Source organism: Gallus gallus, chromosome 20 (genome assembly GCF_016699485.2).
Source record: "Gallus gallus isolate bGalGal1 chromosome 20, bGalGal1.mat.broiler.GRCg7b, whole genome shotgun sequence".
Classification (NCBI taxonomy): Eukaryota; Metazoa; Chordata; class Aves; order Galliformes; family Phasianidae; genus Gallus; species Gallus gallus.
In genome coordinates this window covers 12,682,477-12,702,446 of record NC_052551.1, presented here as the reverse complement: position 1 = coordinate 12,702,446, position 19,970 = coordinate 12,682,477, and the positions used below count along the sequence as shown (strand labels likewise).

The 19,970-nt window shown below is 43.9% G+C and overlaps 1 protein-coding gene and 2 long non-coding RNA genes across 3 annotated transcripts; 2 read left to right on the top strand and 1 right to left on the bottom strand.

Annotated features, from left to right (window-relative positions):
- Positions 1–4,396: 4,396 nt before the first annotated feature.
- On the bottom strand, positions 4,397–11,745 carry CYP24A1 (cytochrome P450 family 24 subfamily A member 1). The gene is given in 14 exon segments (NM_001396287.1): positions 4,397–5,624; positions 5,843–5,949; positions 6,037–6,231; positions 6,629–6,707; positions 6,866–7,032; positions 7,303–7,448; positions 8,291–8,402; positions 9,049–9,140; positions 9,917–10,013; positions 10,877–10,970; positions 11,214–11,404; positions 11,503–11,630; positions 11,633–11,682; positions 11,684–11,745. Coding segments are annotated over 14 exon segments (1,524 nt in total). The 5' UTR covers positions 11,734–11,745; the 3' UTR covers positions 4,397–5,608.
- On the top strand, positions 11,089–19,813 carry LOC124417341. The gene is made up of 2 exons (XR_006931961.1): positions 11,089–11,761; positions 18,884–19,813. It is a non-coding gene; the product is annotated as an uncharacterized LOC124417341 (long non-coding RNA).
- Positions 13,762–16,390, top strand: LOC121107317. The gene is made up of 2 exons (XR_005841207.2): positions 13,762–13,968; positions 15,694–16,390. It is a non-coding gene; the product is annotated as an uncharacterized LOC121107317 (long non-coding RNA).
- Positions 19,814–19,970: the final 157 nt, after the last annotated feature.

Genomic DNA, 19,970 nt, shown 5'->3' with positions numbered 1-19,970 from the left:
TGGTATGAATAAGATGAGAATAAGGGCTTTTCGTGAGAACAGTGGCTTTTGGTGGTCCAGATGAATGCAACCCAAGCTGTCTGAAGTACTACTTCTTGAAAGGCATCCATTTTCCCCACTGAATGCAGAGAACTTTTTTCCTCTCTTCTTGAGCAACTCAGTGCTGTTGGAGGTCCAGCTGATAGTGAGGATGCCCTACAGCTCAAAGCAAGGAGCCCTGCTCCATGCCTTTGCTTCACTCCTACCTCCTTGCACGTGTATCATAGCCCAGTAGCAAGGTGAACCAGATTCTAATAGGGATTTGCCATCAAGGTTCTGAGAACTTAAGTTGATAGCAGAGGGCAAAGTATCAGGTGTGTGCATACAAACTTGGGAAGACTGAGGGGTAACTCTTGTACTCAGAGCTCCCCTTATTGCCCTGTGCCGCCTCCGCTGCCTTTTCCCTCCTTTCCAACACGAGGTGCCTGGAGTTCATTCAGCACACTTCACAATTAAAGGCAAACGGTTAGAACTTGTCGGGAGGAACATGCCCAAGAAAGTGAAGTATGATTTACTGTGATTATAAAATGCATTCCATTCCACACTTGTTTTGACATTGTCCCTTGGAGAAAAATATTTTGTCTCATAAAGAAGTCTCATTGTTGCGTTCCTTGTCAGGAGGAGGATTGCTCCATAAGTGCTCAGCCCATAGTAATCCCCATAATGTGAACACTTCTAAATCTCCTTTTGGATCCAAATAATGTTTATGAAGTTTTATTGCTTATGCTGTTCCAAAGCTGCAGACTACTGCTCATACAGCTGAGAGAGGAGAAATCAGAACACTCTGAACAAGAGATGAAAGTTGCTGCAGTCATACTTCACCATCACAAAAGAATATGGGAATGTAGAATATAGGGAGAAGAGAACTGTTGGATGAGGTAGTGGTGCTCTCTCAGATACAGAAATAAGAAAGAAGGGAACACTAATATAAATGTAGATTGTTGGGCCATCTGGAAGCATGTACCATAACTCACAACCTGATCCCAGATGCCGTCTCCATCTGCACCACTTACATAAAGGGTGGCTGGTATTGGTTCCATGTCAGTTTACACATCTCAGTGTCACCAGATGTATTCCTGTGTTACCCCTCATTGTGCAGAAGGGAGCTAAGGTCACGGATGGGACTGCACCAGAGCTGCAGCAGTGGAGTGGAGAATGAACAGCACTGAGCAGAGAGCACAGGAGGGCCAGGATGTGTGTGTGTGACAGCATCTCTCTGTGGCTTTTACTCTCCTGAAAGCTGATGCTCAGGAGTACCCATGTGTAATTGTTTGTAGGCATAATGGTTCATAAGGTACCATTCACACATTTTCCTGAGACATGCATGGAAGGACATATAAAGGAAATTGAATACTCCCACCCACGCTGTGGTATATCATTCCACAAGTTATCAGAACATGCACAGCCAGAAGAGATGAACCAGGCTGCTTGGAGCTCAACCTCAGTAGGCCCTTTTGTTTAAGTTCACTGAAGTAAAAAGGCAGAATTTTCCCCTAAAGTTACACCCCTTACGTGAATGTTGAGTGTTGTGCCACAGAGACATGCTGGAAATTGTTAAGCTTCTTTCTTTTATAACAGTCTAAGACATTAAAAACCACTGACATATATGCAGTCCCACTGGGGTCAATGTGATATTTCACATATTTAAAATTAATGATGTGATGAGTTGTCCTAAAGCTTGTTCTGAAATGAACTTCAGCTATTAACTTTTCTCAGAATTAACTTCTCAGAGCTTGGGTTACTTTGTTACATCGGCTAACATCAGCTTTGTCACGGACATGGATTTACCTCCAGTTATTGAGAACAAACATCCCTCTCAGTACGGAAAACATCAAACTGGAACACATTATCTGTGAATTAATCACAGCATTGAAAAGTTGTATGTGGAGACTGACTCGGAGAAATGCTATGTAATAGCCAGTTTTTAAAGAACAGAACGCATATGAGAAATGCCAGGTTGTCAGTCTTGAGAGCTGGCATTTGCACTCCTTAAAGCACAGAGTACTTGGCTGCAACTTCATATCATTCCACCAACACGCCTAAAGCCTGAACAGAACCGACTTCCTTCTGGATGTGTAAACTTAGTTCACTTCCTTGTTGAGAAAGTTAATGGGGAGGCCAGCTAATTCATTCCATTTTATAATCCAATTATCTTTCTCTAAGGAGTAAGTATAACAAAAGTTAATAGGGAAGTGGCATTGTCATTGTGCTTTCAGTAAGTTGCTCTGAAAGAGCCAATCATTTCAAGGAAACAAAGAACAGAACTGAATTCATCCCAGTGATCATAAGTAAAATGTTCCATAGACCTTTGTTAATCCCAGAAGCAACGTGCTGCTTCTCATCCTTCTGAAATGTGAGGATCAGAAAGCTGCGAGGGTTTCTTAATGTGCAAGTCTGGTTGGTCATTCATTATCTGTGTAGTTTGATAATTACCCATTTCCTAAGTAAATTGTTTTGGCCATTTACTTTGAGGTAGCAGATTAATGAAGTTCTTTGAAAACTTCAGGGATCTGAAAATGGACCAAGATTCCGGAACAGGCTTTTCCAGATCAGTGGTTATTGTACCTTTAGAAATCCTGAAGACAGCACACATCTGTACCACAGCTCACACCGAGCTGGGCAATGCCTCACACACAGCAGTACTCACGTTAATCTCTGGGTCAACTAAATTCAAAGAGTGAAATTAATAAGCAGCCCAGTAATCATGAACTTGTGATTTACAATCCAGAAGCAATAAAGGATTTTGAAATGTCTGATTACTGGGCTGTCAAGGTAAGTTCAAGTAGATAACTCCTCTTCTATTTGATTGTCTTTGGAAGTTGAAGCGTTGAAAAGTAAAGTGGGATGCCTGGAACTGAATAATAATCCTGAATTCGTTTTTAATTGAACGCTGACTTTCTATTGATGTTTGTTTTATATTGGCACAACTCCATTGCCTCTGATGGAGTACCATTGGTTTCTGACACTCACAGAGGAGATGCAGTATATATTATTAACATCATATCAGTTCCCACATGGGCTGGCACCTGGGAGCTCCAGCCCTGAGTGGTGCCAGGTGGGCAATGGAGCTCTGTCAGCCCCCGCCCAGGCTGCAGTCTCCAGGAGGGCCCCATTGCAATATGATTTTCCAGAAAGTGACAGTCTCACATAGTGCTATGCAATCTTTGTTACACCATCATTCATTCAGCCAGGGGCAACCTCAGCTTGGCAAAGGCAGCATGGTTGTGATAGCTGTCAGATCTGCTCTGTGTGTAACCACCGGGCTGTCTGTCAGTGCTGGCTGGGTGGCTTTTTTTCTGGTTCATCGTTTCTTTCCATCCTGCAAAGGTTCAAGCTGTTTTCATCCTTTCTCAAAACTTTAGATTGATTTTATCTTGTCACAGCAGAAGGGAAATGTAACAGCCCCATTGCTGGAGATGTCAGTGCTCTGTATGCTGAGGAGAAACGTGTTCAGACTGCACTATGGATGCAAAAGCCCCATAATACTGTCCTTCATAGAATCAGAGGATCACTATGGTTGGAAAAGAACTCTAAGATCCCCAAGCCCAACTCCACCCCACAATACCATGACTGCCCACTGCCCACATCCCTCAGTACCACATCTCCATAGTTCTGGAACATCTTCAGGGTTGGTGACCCCACCACCTCCTGGGGCAGTCTATGCCACTGCTTAACAACTCTTTCCAAGCAGAAATTTCTCCTGATATCCAGCCTGACTTTTCCTCTGGTGCAACCTAACTTCGCTGTGACCTAGGAGCAGAGGCGGACCCCCACTGTACCACCACCTCCTTTCAGGCAGCTGTAAAGGGCAATAAGGTCACCCCTGAGCCTCCTCTTCTCCAGACTGAACCATCCTGGATCCCTCAGGCGCTCTTTACAAGAAGCAAAAATCTCTGAGTCCTGGGAGGCTGTGGGCTATCACTATTAATACCCTCTTAATCATTGACCCTTAGCTTTCATATACAGAAACAGACAGAGCTGAGCTTGTGTTGGAGCCATTGGCAGCAACTGCTGGTATAGGACAGCATACTGAACCAGCAATAGCAAATTGCAAAACTGGTCATCAGGATAGAGGTTTTCTATCAGCCTCTCCCCCAGTTGTTCCTTGTGTTGTGATTACAGAACACAAATCAAGTGCTAGGAGATATCATAAAGCAGAAATCTGGGGGGGGGGGGGGGGGGATATGCTGAATTAAATTAACTTGATTTTGTAGAATTTCAAGTTCAAGGCCACTGAGATGTGAGAGATGCAAGTATGGAAGGACCACAGGGATGTTTTCCCCACACAGTTACCATGACAGGTAAGAAAGATTTCTGTAACAATGTTAAGACTTCAGCATAGAACTGTAGATGACAATTTGTAGAAAAAAAAAAGTCTTTATTACAAAACTGAGTATTACAAAACCAAGTGTAAAGCTTCAAAGGATGCACAAGTTGCTGTATGCATTGGCATATGGACACAATCCAATGTTTGACTATAAGTAACACCAGAGGAAAACAAATAGGTGGACAAAAAAAAAAAAATGCCATAGGAGACAACAGATGCTAAGAACTGCATTTTGTCAGAATACAACAGAATAAAAATAAGCACTCGTGGGTGTATGTAGCAAAACCTTCACTTGAAACTGTATCTTGGGAAAAATGTACTAGTGACCACAATAGTGATAGATGGCATTGCCTGCAGGACAGTGATGTCTTTAACCCATAGATACAGGTATTGTAATCTCCACAAAAATAGAGCTCTTGGAAATGTTTAAGATCCTCATTTCTTGTGATGCTTTAAACATGCATTTTATATCACTAATCTGCTGAAGGAACTATCCTGTTAGGATAATCATCTAATAGTGGCAGAACCCATAGGATTCCAGCAATTCCATTACTGAATAAGGCCTCATACAAAAAGGCAGCTAATATTTTGCTGTGATGGGAGTTGAATGCATGAAACCCTGTGGTATGAGCAGATTGTGTGGCAGGCACAGTACTGCAAGTGTTCAAACTGAAGCACTATGCAGGCACAAGGAATAAATCCCACTTCTATACACTATATAGCTTCATCCTTATTCCCCTTCTGTTAAGGATGTGAATAACTTTAAGGAAAATGTACTTATTTCAGTAACCTAATTTTTAAGCCCCAATGTTAAGTTTGTTAAGCAGAGCAAGTTCCCTTTCCTTTAAGGTGGCCTCCCAAGCCTTTGGTCTGAGCTAACCCCAGGTAGAGCCTGCATCCATAATAGTTTCCCTGTGCTCCAACAACAGCTGTCTATGACATTCCACAGCTCATGATGAAGCTCTGTCATGCACAGTCCTTCTGCTGCGCTAAACCAGAGTATTTCCATAAGTGTGTGAATGTGCATAGCATTTTTCTTTCCTTTTAGCATTGCTGAGTACAGCTGGATTGACTATCCACATTCTCCAATAAGGGAATTCCAACCAGGGGAGTTTTGTTGGTACTGTTTCTGTCTTAGCAATAGTTTGAGTGACGCGCGTTGCAGTTTCTCCATGGATTACCACAGACTTTGGCTTTCCCAATCTGTGGATTTCCTCAGGACAGGCAGCAGTAGGGCCGTCATTAGTCAAGCTGCAGGCTGTATTAAGAAGAAAAAGAATCTACATTGTGATCTCCCTTTGCGCCACGTAGGATGGTTTATGTTTAAAGTAATGTAACGTGACAACAATTAATAAATCTCCCACTGTGCAAGCACAGAAGATCATCTGTTCTCTTACTCTGGGATCTAGGTGAATTTTAAAGGGGCTGTTGAAGGGAAAACCCAGCTACCCAGGAGAACCCACAGCCACATCTTACCGCCTGTGAAACGCGATGGGCAGCTCCCGGCTGGGGATCAGGATTCCTGAATGCAGCGTTTCTACCGGATTGTCATCCGTTGCTACAAGTTGGTATTTGCGAATGATCTGAGGCACAAACATCTCAGTTAGGAGGCTTTAGCTGCTAGGGCTGACAAGGTGGGGTGTGTAAAGGAGAAATGCGAGAGCGCTTACCCAGCACAGGGCCAAGTGGAGCTGCAGCTCTGCTAAGCGACGGCCAATGCACATCCGCTTCCCAATGCCAAATGGGACATGAGAAAAAGGGTTTATTGAGTGCTTCTGCAGCCAGCGCTCTGGCTTAAACTGAGTCCAGCCATTGAAGTATTCCTCATTGCAGCCCAAGGCATAGCTATTTATCATGAGCACTGTCTGTAAATAAAGCAACAGAGACGATCTCAGTTAGGAATCGGCTTAGAGCTACCAAGTCAATCAGTTTGCTCATGGAAAAAATATACAGCAAAAGTGAAGGTGTGGTGGTTTCCTCAGAAGCCGTGCGGTTCTCTGAGAATAAATTCAAACAGAGAAAAAGGTCACGTTTTCTTCAGAAAAAAAATGTTGAGAAGTCTGAAAGAAATCCTTGAGATAGAACACTGAAATATTTTGGTCTGAATCCAATACAGTGCAGGGAGGAATGGTCTTCAGTTTATGGAAATTCTTCTCCTGATGCTGGGCCCCATCTTTCGGCAGAGTTGTTTTCAGACTGAAATATCAGTGGTTTACAGGACAGGCCATCAAATATTGTCATAAAGTAAATTAATTGACTTACCCCTTCAGGTAGAACATAATCTCCTAGAACCATTTCTGTGTCAATGGTGCGAGTGGTAAATGGCACAGATGGTGTCAATCTAGAGGGAAAGAAAAACATGGGTCAGATTTCCAGCATTTTTTCTTCCTATAATGTGTAATAGTTTACCCTAAACAACAAAGGGCACAAAATCAGTACACATCAGCTGATAGAGCTTTGTGGTCGTGCTGCTTCGCAGAAATTATTGGAGAATCTTACCTCATGGATTCCTTCAGACATGCTTTTAGGTAGGGCATATTCTTAATGCTCTCAGCGGTCGGGCTCTCATTGGCAGCCAAAACACTCTGTATTTCCTGAAGAAGTTTCTGCTGAACGTGTGGATTGCGTGAAATGTTGTACAAAGCCCACAGCAAACTGTTGGCCGTCTGAAATAAAACGAGCAGAGATGTAAGGCTTCCACTTACAGAGACAGAACGAGAAGATACCAAAAGTTCAAAGCCACATTTATGGTTGGCCACTGCCTTGTGGCATTTTGTAACATAAGGGATTAGGAGCCATCCCAGCTGTTGTCCAGGAGTTCAGGCCATGGAAGCAACCACAGGCTCAGCTCACATTCAGTTTTTGTGATGGTAGGATTGTGGAAGAAAGCAGGGAGTTGGAAGGATGCTGATTTTGAGTTCTTGGGCCAGGTTTACCGTTTCAACTCCGGCAATCTGAAGCTCTGCAATGGTGGCGTACAGCTCCTTCTTGGAAAGCTGACCTCCAGAGTAGATATCACACAGGAAATCCTCCTGAGGGTTTGCAGAGTGCCTTTGCAGCCGGCTGTCAATGGAGTGCTTGGCTGAGGAGGGAGTAACAGGAGGTAATTAATAGAAGAAACACTAAAATAACTATAAATACAAAATCAAAAGCAGGTCTCATGCATGATTTTGAAAGAGGACATCAATCTGTGCTCCTTTTTCAGGAGTGGAGCACTATGCTGAGTAAGCAATGTCGTTCTCACTTTTTTTGACAAAAGTCACTTCTGTACAGAAAAACCTCCTGTAAGCTCTTAGGAATTCTCCATTCTAAAGCTAGGAGAGGAAATAACTGATGTGTGGAGTGACATACTCAGCAAACAGCAATACAAGCACGTAAAATTTATTGGCTTGGATTTTCAAAGGGGATCAAGGTGTTAATGAATCAAAGAACTCCTAGCACACAGACTTCCCAAGGGGAAATATAAGCTTTTGATTTACCACGGGAAGGAAACAATAAATGCCAAATTTCAATGTACATTTCCTTTTAAGCAAACAGACTCTTGTTGCATGTAAAACTTTGTGTTTCTCAAGGGCACCCTACGAGGGAGGTTCCCTCACAGGCTTTGTATATCTTGCCCCTAAATACATCACACACTTTGTGGCTATTTACTTTACAACAGATTAAACTGGACTTACCATTTTACTGGCTTCCATGTTTCTGGGGGTTCCCTGGGGACTGGATATTGCCACACAACTAGCACTAAGTGTTAGTCATAAGAAAATGGTGCTCTTTGCTTGGAATAGGTTTGTGGTTAGCTGCAGCAAAAGTGTCTTAATCTGAGCAGTTAACAGCAGTTTAGGGCAGTAGCAGGTATGAAGAAGATGTATTTCAAAGAGAGAGAAACAGAACAGAAAGGGAAGAAGTCGTATTTAAAAAACTAACCTGTTTTAAATATATCATCCCATGCTTTAGTATGAGCTTGCCAGACTTTTGTGTTCAGACCCTTGTGAAGTTCCACAGGTGTCACCATCATCATTCCAAAAGTAGCCATCATCTGCGGTGGAGAAAGTTTATGAAATCTTTTTAAAAATCTATTTGTAGTTTGTGAGCAAAAATAGACAGTAAAGTAACAGGACTGTAAGGGTAATGTGCACAGGGAAGTTGGGATTCTGGCAGATTTTCCATCCTGGATTCATCCTGCTTAGAGCATACCCAGCTAACATTTAAGCACAGCTAGTGGACAGTAAGAGATTTCAGCTGAGGGTGGTTCATCCTACCTATTTTAGGCACCTCTTTTAGAAAGGGGCAAGTCATTTTTTGGCAATGCCTCTCTCCCTTGAGAAAAGAGGGATCCAAGAGCTGGGCTAGACCAGGTCTTTTAGATGGCTGAAACGAGGGAGATCCAAGTTGCAGCAAGATGCACAGCAGGTGTACTTGTAAGAATGACTAACCTCCAAACCCAGCCAGTTTGCATAATCCCTCACAGCTCCACTCTACAAACAGCAGCATTGCACAACAAGCATCTCTGAGGGAGAGGAAAGTTAACCAGCCAACCTGACAACTGTATTCTGGGGATTACCCAGAATTTTCTGGGATTTTTTTTTCCCCAGGAAAAATAGTTGACTCATTTAAACCAGTGTCCTCACACCAGTAGCAGGGACAGAAAATCAGTGCAGCCCCAGGTAAAGACTCTTCCATACCGTTTTAACAGCCTTGATGAAATTCAAGCTTTCTTCTTCTACATCCTGCTGCAGGAGACCAAACCTCTTTCCGTACAGTACCAGGCAGATACCTGTTGTTGAGAAACATTAACATGAGCTGCTATAAATGAAAAGGTGCAGTGTCTTGTGTTATCCTTCTGAAAAATGCTCTCTGCCCTGTGATAAACACCTGTGAAAACAGTGCTTCAAAACACCTCCTGTGCATTTGCCCCAGCCCTTGTAGGAGCACTTTCATTGCAAAGTAGACTCAGAGTTGGCATATTCAGCAAACAGGAGGCAGCCCTACTGAAGAGGGCTGAGTTGCAGGAAAGAGGGCCTGAAGAGGCCATCTAGTCCAGCATCTTCTAGCTTCTTCTACAGCCAGACATCACTTGCTAAAGCTGGCAGCATCCCACAGCCCACTGGTTTCCACATCTTTCCACTAGATTTTTATATATATATTTTTTTCTGAGCTGTCACTTCCTATTCCTCCCTTTCCAAAAGCAGCCATCACCACTGACAGGAAAAACTGAACAAAACCCCACATTTTTAGGAGCTCAGTACACAGGTTGCTGAGATGAGGCAGCCATGAGTCAGCAGGTCTGCAGAGCTCACTCAGCCACACAGGTAACTGTCCAGAACTGAAGAGTTTGTGTAACAGCTAACAGATCTGGCATATAAACTGATGGTCCCCGGGCTTTTCTGCAACATATTTTCCACAATATTGCAGTTGATAGTTTGGAAATAATTACTGTCCAGTCATCACTGATCACACTTCAACTGAAATGTCTCAGCAGGTACAAAATGCTTACTGTTCTCAGGCAAAAAAAAAAAACCAAAACAAAACAAAGCCCACCCAACCACTTACTTTCAAATGACCATTTGTTGAATTCCGAATATACATCTTCCATTTGTCCATTGTGGTTACAGATCTCATCTATTCTATGCATGAAGTCCTCCAGGACCTACATGGTGAAAAGAAGAAAAGGGAATAAAGACAATATCAACCAATAAAAGTCCTGTGTGAGTTAACATTTTGACTGTCTCTTAGATAGCAGTCTTGAATTACTTATGTTTCCTGTTCCTTTAACAGCATTATTTCCCATGTTAACACGTTTGGATTTTACAGGATGCTGAAGCTATTACTGTTTGTAGTTCTGTGAACTGATTTTTCCTCCACAGGGATGAAATGCTTCAGTCTGACTCTGGGACAACATTGGAGTTTCATGACAAAGAGGCTTAAGCTGTTTATCACAGGTGCTCCTCAAACTCAGTGAGAAGCATGGAGGTTGGAGAGGTGTTCCCTGGCAGAAGGAAACTAAGAATGAAGAGGGAAAGGCAAAAAAAAGTGAGAAAAGTAAGCAAAAACTCTGTTTGCAGGAGCCCATTTCGCTGCGGAATATTGGTGCTGTTCTGTGGAGACTGAGGATATTAACAGCTACAGCCCATAGCCTCCAGGGACACAAAGAGATCTGGATTCTTTATGTGATAGACTGAAATCTTAAGTGAAGGTTTCTGAAATACCACTCAGCTGCTCCATGACGTCCCAAACTCCTATCAGTAAAGCTTTGCAGTGCTGATTCCCAGCACCGTTCCCATTCCTAACCCCTGAGAGCTGTGTGGACTCACATTTGGTCTGACCCCGATAATCTGCTTGCAACTCATTATTCCCAGAGCAATTTCTCAGTATGAACCCACAGTATTACCACCACAGAGCAGACCAACAGCTACCAGGGTAAACCGAACCCCTCGATCTGCTTTCCAGTCCCTTCGCCCAACCCCCCTCCCCAGGCTTCCAGGGGGGCAGGGGGAAGAGAAGAAACAGTACCTCATTGATGGTGTTGTCCAGTTTCACCACCTCCTTGGGTTTCATCAGTTTCTTCTGAAAGGCGCTTCTCACCCTCTGCCAGTCCTTTCCTTCCCTAGGCGTAAATAAAAGCAGTGAGAATAAAAGATTAAGACACGCATACGACACGTGCAGGGAGGCATCTCCGGGCGGGGGCAGGCACGGACGCAGCTCCGGGCGGCGAATCCCGGCCCGTCCGGCTGCTGCAGAGAGCGGCAGTCCGCAGCATCCCCGTGGAGAGCCCCGCTTAGCGGCGAGCCCGGGTTAGCGCTGAGCCCCGCTTAGCGGTGAGTCCGCCCGCACCTCCCCTGTCACTCACAGGATCAGCAGCCCGTAGCCCTCGTCGCGATAGTCCCGATAGGCTTTCCAGGGTTTGATCTCCAGGCGCTGCGGGCAGGAGCTCTCCCGGCGGTACAGAGATTCCAGCAGGCAGGGGGCTCCGATGTGAACCGAGTCGAAAGCCCCCAGCTTCATTCGGAAGATCTTCCCAAACCTTCTGTGGTACTCAGCCTGGGGGGTGCAGAATAGAATCCCCCACGATGAGCGTGGGGCGCACCCGCCTCGACCCTCATCCCCGCCCCGCAGCATCCCCATCCCTGAGTGCTCACCAGCGTCTCGTGCTGCCTCTTGAGCCCCCCCTTCCAGAGCACGTCGGGCAGGCTGCCCATCAACGGCCAGCTGGGGGGCCCGGGCAGCGCGGCCAGGGGATGCCCACGGCCCCGCAGTGCGCACAGCGCGGACGCCGCCCGCGGCACCGAACCTCCGCGCCCGGCGGGGATGAGCGCGGCGCGGCCGCAGGTGAGGGCGGAGGAGCGGAGAAGGATGCTGCAGCCTCCCATAGCGGCACCGACGGCCGCCCATTTGCCAGTATGTATATATATAGCAACAAGGAGGCTCGCTGGACTTTCATCGGGGCCAATGGGAGCCCTGGGTGGGGTGAGGTGGGGCAGGCTGGCGTGGCCCGGCCCGGGGAGTTTGCGGGGCAAGCGGTTCACAAAGGGTTCAGGCGAGGCAGGAGGGCACAGGGCCAGCGCCGGGCAAGTACCGGCTGCGGGGCTCCCGGGGGCGGCCGTGGCCGCGGTCCCAGCACAGCGGTAGGCAGGCGGCTGCCAGCGCTGCAGGTACAGACCCCGCTCAGCTTGTGAAGCTGCCTCCTGCTTGTACGCTGTGGATCATAAACTTTTCTTCTCCCTTCTCCCTTTCTTTTTCTCTCTTTTTTTTTATTTTATTTTTTATTTTTTATTTTTTTGACTGTACAAAGTGTTTAGGGTGCATCTGCACAAAGTGGGGAAGGCTGTGGTGTTTGTACTGCAGTGCCAAGTGACTGACTGTGTCTTCCTTCAGAATTTCCCCTTAGAAATGATGGAATAAAAAATACAGAGACAGAGGAAGAGCAAGTTTTGGTAGTTGTACTGCTTTTTCCTTATCTGGCTGACTAACCACCTATTTATGGAAAGGGCATGAGAGTGAATCACCTGGGAAGGCAAAATTCCCTTCACTATTAGTGTTGGCAGCCACTAAATTCTGACCAAAAAAAGAAAAAAAAAATCATTTGCTGCCATGAGTCTCCTATTCAGATTCTGCAGAATAACACTCTGGGAGAGCTAAAGGTTTCCATGTGAAGGCAGATGGAGCAGCAGCACAAGTACAGCAGCTCAGAACACCTGCACACTCAGCTCTGTCCTCTCTTTGCAAGAGGAGTTGAGCAGGCTGAGCATCTTGCTGCAAGGCAGAAAGCTGCCTGTAAACCAGAGTACTTCCAGGATATGCTTCTTCGAGAAGTTGATTTTCCCCTGCGCCACACCACCTTTTTCATCATTCCCCAGTTGCATTTTGTGACTCAGCTCTTAATCCCTTCTGCTTAAGTGTCTAATGGTGACATGTGGTGCACATGTTTTTTTTTGGACATAAGACAGAGAAACAGACAAAAGATGGGATTGACGCTGAATCTGAGACCCATAAAGGCACGTCTGAATCTGAGACCCATAAAGGCACGTCTCACAGTCAAATCAATAGATAGACCAAGGTGGCAGTGATCAACACAGAGAAAAATGTACAAAAGCATGACAACTCACTGCAGAGCTTTTCTATGACTTTCATACATCCTTCCTCTTCCATGTGATTCTCTTCCCTGGGATCACACCGTGTAGCCCACAAGATCAGAGCCTATTCTAGAGTGGGCTTTAAGATTAAAGCTGGTTCAAAGGTTTGTGCATTTCTGAAGGGAACACCCCAACAAGAAGTTGGTACTTTGTGATTTGTTTTCTTTAAGCCAGTTGTACTGAAAGCACATCTTGCTGCCCTTGTCAATTGAGTGCAGTTGTTCAATGATAAGTTCTTCTGAGAAACCAGGTGAGAAGAGACAATGTGTGTGCCCTGTGGACACCTGTCTATTTAAGGAATCAGAATGAACTCGAGTGAAGGGTCGCGGCTTAGTGACTGTGAAATGAGCTCTTTAGAAGACTTTGGAATAGACAAGTCAAGACTAAACTGGACACAGGTCAATTTTTCCGTGTTCCTTTCTGCAGTGGGGAAGAAAACACCCTGTTAATACGAAATCTTCTCTATTAAGCTGTTTTTAAATTACAGAATGGGAAAAGTTTTATTTAACTTCTGTGGTCGTGATGTAACTCTCTGGCAGGGATGTCAATGTATTTGTAGCTTCGCTAAGCCTGGAGCTGAGAGAGCTAATGATTGCCTCAACTTCTGGTAAAGTGCAGTTCTAAGGGCATTTTCAGCCTTCACTTCTTCCTACCCTCCCTTTTAAAAGATTTCAAAACCAAGCCTTTAATTTTCAGCAAGACCTTTTCATGTGACCTTTAGAACATAGCAAGGGTTATTTTAACAGTAAATCAACACAAGGTAGCGGGGTCCTTGGGCTGAATTCTGGGGATGTGTTCTCACAGTGAGAGCTGAGGTATCCATCACAGCGAGGATGTCACCACTGTCCCACACATCTACCCGTAAGACTTCCCAGTGTTCTGGGGGGGTTGTAGCAGCTCGTGACAAATGGGAATGGGAAGCCCTCTTCACTTCTACAGTTGTGGCATGGAGTACTTTTATGACAAAGATCAGTAAGTATCTGAAGATCAAAATCAATAGCTTGATATGTATTATTCCATGTTTCTGTTTGGCACAGAAAAAGAAAAGGTTTGATTTCTAAGGGCTCAGATGTCAGGAGAGAATGCTTCTAGAAAAATGATCTGCCAGTGTGGTGCTTCTGCAGGAGATCTGAAATGGACTCTGTGGAGGTACAGAAAGGCTGCACTGCAGCGTATCTCCTTCATCGCAAAGAGTATTCAGCCAGAACCTGAAGTCCAAATTTTTTGAGCTGCTTTCAAAGTGGAAGTCATTGCAAGTCCTACCTCTTGGGAAACTGCAGTAAAATATTCTTTAACTATAGCCTGGAATTCCCATCAAGCCAATCAGCCTCCACCAGGATTTAGAGACTGAGGTGTGACTGGAAATCTTGAAACAAAACAGCTGAACTTCCAACATACTGCAATATGTTGGAAGTCATATCAATGACTTCATATCAATCAATGACAACATATCAAAAGCACTGAGCTAATGCAAAGTACACTGACCGCTCTTCATGTAGTGCATTTCAGATATAATCAGTAATTCTAAAACAATCCGTGAGTGTGTAAGAGCTGCAGATCGGTAGTGGATTTTTTTCCTTAATACCTGTAATTCCTGGAGGTTTGTTTTGTGACATATTACACAATTCCTGCCTCCTGACCTCTACTCCTTTTCCTCAGTGGAATAAACTTTTTGCTATTTTGTCCCTAGAAATGTTTTCAAAGTCTCCCATGCTTTTTAAAATGCTACAATTTAAAAGTTTCATAGAAGAATTGGTGGACTCTACAAGGAGTAGCTCTGTCACGGGGGGGGTATTTCACAATGCTGGGGAAGACGAGCTAAATGCAACTTGTAAACTCCAGGCAAAACACAGTGTTGCTATTCGAGGTTTTTGCTCATGTTTGTTTATACACTTTTAATTCTATGACTCTCTCCAGTTGAGGATCTTAAAAAGTTTTGTAAATATTGATGAATTCAGCCTCAGCTTAGGAAATGGGAAAGTACAGTAATTCCCATTTGACAGAAGAGAAACTGAAATGTATTTGAAAATCAAGATCCTGAAGTTATTATATGGATACTCAGTATGAGAGCAAAAGAAGCTTACTGTGTTTTTACTCAAATACTAGTTTTATCACACCAAAGTCTTCAAATTCCATTGCATTATAGATGATTACCCACTCACAAGATGACAGTAGCAGTGTGGAAAAATAGGTCTGTTGAGCAAACTGAGAGCAAGGTAATACTTAGAGGAGGATCCAGAAAAACAGAAGAGTAGGTGAACAGCTCAAACTCCACATGGCAAGGAATCTTCCAACTGGCCATGACCTGTTGGAGATATCGACCTCTGCAATAAACATTGCGACACTCAACCGTGGAAGGAGTCTCTAATTAGTAAGTTAGCACACGGTTCATGAAAATTAAGACATTTCTTGGCTTCACAGTTAATGTTAATACCAAAAAAATAAGTTTATTGGAACTCAAGAAATTGAGATCAATGGCAAGATGTTCTGATAGCCAGCCTGGAAATACTCAGGACACAACTGGCTCTTCCCTTTTCTTTTGATAACTAGGACCAGTCTCTGGTTTGCATTTTCTTGTCTCTTTTAGCAATCTCGTCCTCCCTGAGCAGGGAAGGGAGCTGTTTAGCAGAGCATTTATGCATTAGAGAATGCTGTAAGGATGTTGCTGACATAGACTGATGTTTTCTCTTCGGACAGAGCTGGCAGTAGTCTAGAAGCTTCCTTCCCCTTCTACACAGCACCACAGAGAGGCACATCCAGTTTAAAAAGAAGAATTCAGGAATCTGTCAGAACATTTCATTTTCTCAGAGTGTGGCTCATGTTCAGGAGGCAGGAATTTCACAGGTGCTCAGTGTGCCTTGGGAGATGATACTAGAAATGCTCATTTCTCTGAACTATATTTCAGTGTTCTTCTGCTGAGACATGTAACGTGTATATGCTGTGCAGTTGCCTTCTTCACATGCACTTAGTATAGGCCAAGTCATGTTATGATAATGAAAAGCTCTGCAAACATTTACAATTCCAGTGGTATTAATTCTATAATGTAAATAAGTGATCCAAAACTGCCAAGCCAAAAACACTGGAGGTTTTCAAAGGCAGGAAATGCTGAGCATCCCTTTAATTCAAACAGCACTTAAAATCTAAAATAAAGGCCTACATCTATAAACTGAAGCTTTTAGTTGCTGTGTGACAGTCCTTAGCCTGGAATAATAGCTGCTACATGACTTTTTGAGAGAGCTTGCAGAAGATGACTGTGCAAACACTTCAATCAGACACAACTTCATGCAATTTACTGGATTTATAAATTAAACCTGTAAAATCTGCACAGATTACTTTGTTTTACTTTTGATCTGATGCATGTGCTTCTGCTGAAATAAAACTGACATCACAACAAGTCTTTGGAGAGCCAACGGATTCCTGCTCTATTTCTGATTTTCAAGCTTCTATTTCTATGAGATGCTATGGAATGCCCAAGAGAGATTTGGCAAATATAAGATCTATTTACTTAAATATTTGCCCTATAACTTCTGTGTTTCATAGATACCAATAGCTGGTCTCTAAATTTTCAAGAAATGGCAATTATTTTTTTTAAACTGTTATGGAACACTGCTTTGTTTCATCCAGGAGGACAATCTTTGTGTCCTTTAGAGTATTTTCTGATGAAAGACCTAACAGATACGTAAAAGATACTATTAATCCAGCAGCGCATCTCCAAGATCACAAAGAAAAGGGTTTGAACTTTAACAAGTAGATTGCTGTGAGCTAAGTGCATTTTGCTTCCATTGCCTTTATTAGATCCATAAGAAAATATGAAAACATCATTAGTCAACCAAAAGGCACTTGGGCTATGTTTAGTTGAACTCAATACCCTTTGGGCCACATCCCGATTGCTCCTATTCATTGCTTTTGGAGGGATTAGAGCAGACTACATCAGTAGCTCATCAGATAAAACCCTTGCCTAAAATCCTGCTGTAAATTGCAGTTCAAATGCCTGGCCACAGACTTCTCAAGGGAAGAGCCAAGTTTCCTCATATGTATGACTACTGATTGCAACCATTCCCCTTGGGAAAACAATCTATTCATTGCTCTGTTCATTAAAGCATCAAAAGTGCACATCTGATAGAAGGAAAATTTTTCTCCAAAACACTGTAATTTTGCCAAAAGTAAAAAAAAAAAGAAAAAGAAAAAAGAGAGAGAGAGAGAGAAACTTATGCAGATAAAAAGATGCTGAGTAACAATACAGCAATACAGCTGTACAGGACGTATCCCTGATAGGACTGCTGTGAGTTCAGAGCCAGTCTCCAAATTCAGTGACACCATCCAGAAGGACCTGGACAGGCTTGAAAAGTGGGTCCATGAAGACCTAATGAGGTTCAACAAGGCCAAGTGTAAGGTACTGTACTTGGGTTGGGGCAATCCCAGATAGGTGTACAGACTGGGAGAGGAACTCTCACTGAAAGCAGCCTTGTGGAGAAATTGTCCAGGCCTGGGGTCCCAGCACAAGAAGGATGGAGGATTGCTGCAATGGGTCCAGAGGAGGCCACAAAGATGATCAGAGGGCTGGAACACCTCCCTTGGGAAGAAAGGTTGAGGGAGATGGGCTTGTTCAACTCGGAGGAGAGAAGGCTCTGGGGAGACCCCATTGCAGCCTTCCAGTACTTGGAGAGAGCTTATAAGCAAGAGCAGGACCGACTTTTTAGACAGGCAGATAGTAAAAGAACAAGAGGAAATGGCTTTAAATAAAAAAGGGGGCGTTTGTTAGCTGTTAGGAAGAAATTCTTTACACAGAGGGCAGTGAGGCGCTGGCACTGCTGCCCAGAGTTGTGGGTGCCCCATCCCTGGAGGTGCCCAACGCCATGGATGGGCCCTGGGCAGCCTGAGCTGGTGGAAGACAGCCAGCCCATGGCAGAGGATGGGACCGGGTGGGCTTTAAGGTCCCTCCCACTATACGACATTCTGTGATTCTGAGATAATGTGTGAAAAGAAAAAAAATCCTGCAGAGCTGTGGTTAGGAAGAGAAGTGGACTCTATTCCTCCTTACGTGCATTTTTCCAAGAAACAGTGACTTTTGAAACAGGCATGGATTGTTTCTACCTGTACAGGCATAACAGAGGACTTAATTTCAGGTACTATGTGAGCAGTCCTCATTGAAGATAAACAAGAGAATTTAAACCAACAAATGAATAGGACAGATGCCTCAGCCGTAGGACCTGCACAGACATGAGAGCCTTCCAGTATGTGCCACAAAAACTTTGCAGTAAACTCAGAGATGTTCCACCGCTAGAAACATTTTGGAACAGGATGGATTGTGGACTAACAGATATACATAGTTAATATATTGAACCCTGGTATATTCCTTGTTGATATTGAGTCGCCAAGTAGTGATGAGGAAGGTGGGGCTGCAGAGATAGATAGCTCTGTATCAGCCATATACCTTCTGTTTTAAAGGCAACCACTGCTCTGCTGGGACAGAATTATGGGATTATAAATAATCATGTTTACAATATGTCCCATCTGCAAAGGTGGAATAAAGTCCTTTACTGAGCTTCACCATGACGGGATTTCCCAGAAGAGGGGAATCTCCAGCTTCCATCTCATGCACAAGTACCAGAAGAAACTCCCCTTGGTTTAATGGGTCCAGCTGGTGCTGCAGAAACTCTCCACAAAGCCCCACAGGGAGGGAAAAGAGAAATATCCATGACAGAAGGCAGAGCTTTATGAGATGACTTGCAAAAAGGAGCTAGATTTATTAAGCTCTAATGCCAGATATACAAGGGCTGCTCTGAAAGTAATGCCTCCTATTTTATGGAGGTGAATATTGGTAGTGTGGCAGTAGGGGTTGAACCTTCCTGTCAATGTCCCATTACGTTTTGTTGCCATGTTACAGCTGGCAGCAGAGGAGCAGTCTGACAGAGTGGTGTCTGACATGGAAGTGCATGTGAAGCAACAGAGGGCCACTGAATTCCTCCATGCGGACAAAAATGGCACCCATTGGTATTCATCAACGTTTGCTGAACACTTATGGTGACCAAACAGTGGATATCAGCACAGTGAGGTGGCGGTGGTGCGTTTCAGCGGTGGTGACAGTGTTGTGAAAGACAAGCCATGTTCCGGATGGCCATGTACAACTGTCACAACATGAAATAAACAGCATCTCAATCAGATCGTCCATATGAATCAGCTACTGGTGGTGACTATGTTGAAAAACAGTGTTTTGTAGCTGGGAATTTATTCTATCAAATAGTGTTATTGTGCTCTTTGTTGTAGTTTCCATTGAAATAAATAGGAGGCGTTGCTTTTGGAGCAACCTATTTATATGAACATACAAGAGGGTTTGGATGGTGATGGTGGTGTTGACTAACAGAAGGGATTTTCTTTCTCTGAAAGAACAAGATTAAAAAATTGGAGCAAATCTGCCTCCTTTACCTCAGATCAGAAAAGAATGGAAAACAGCAGGGTGGCCAAGGATTTGTCCTGTAAATGCTTAAGATCTGTATTGTTAGGAGCTGGTATGTCCTTTTGGAGAAGAACACCCTTAGAAGGAGATTTTTTAAAGGATTTTTTTCCCCATCTCTCTTCCCCCCCCCCCCCCCCACTACAAGAAGGGCAGATGTAGACATCCTGACATAAAATAACTTTATATCAGAATAAGTCATATTATCTAATATTGGAAACACCATGCTGCTATTAGCACTATGCCTACATGATAAGGAAAGTGAGCCACTTCATTTTTATTGACCCTGCTAAAATTGTACAGCTTTGTGAGGCTTTTGATGGTAGCGATTCATTTCATAAAATCTATGCCTACACAAACCAACCATTTCATCTCCACTGTGTTTTCTCATTTCTAATGCTTCTTGTATTAACAAACACTGCTGATGTGTGGGAGGTTCAAGATGCTCAAACACAGAGAAGCACTCTGTGTAACTTCAGGGAAAAGGGTGAAGAGCTTGGGAATTCAAAACAACTCAAGC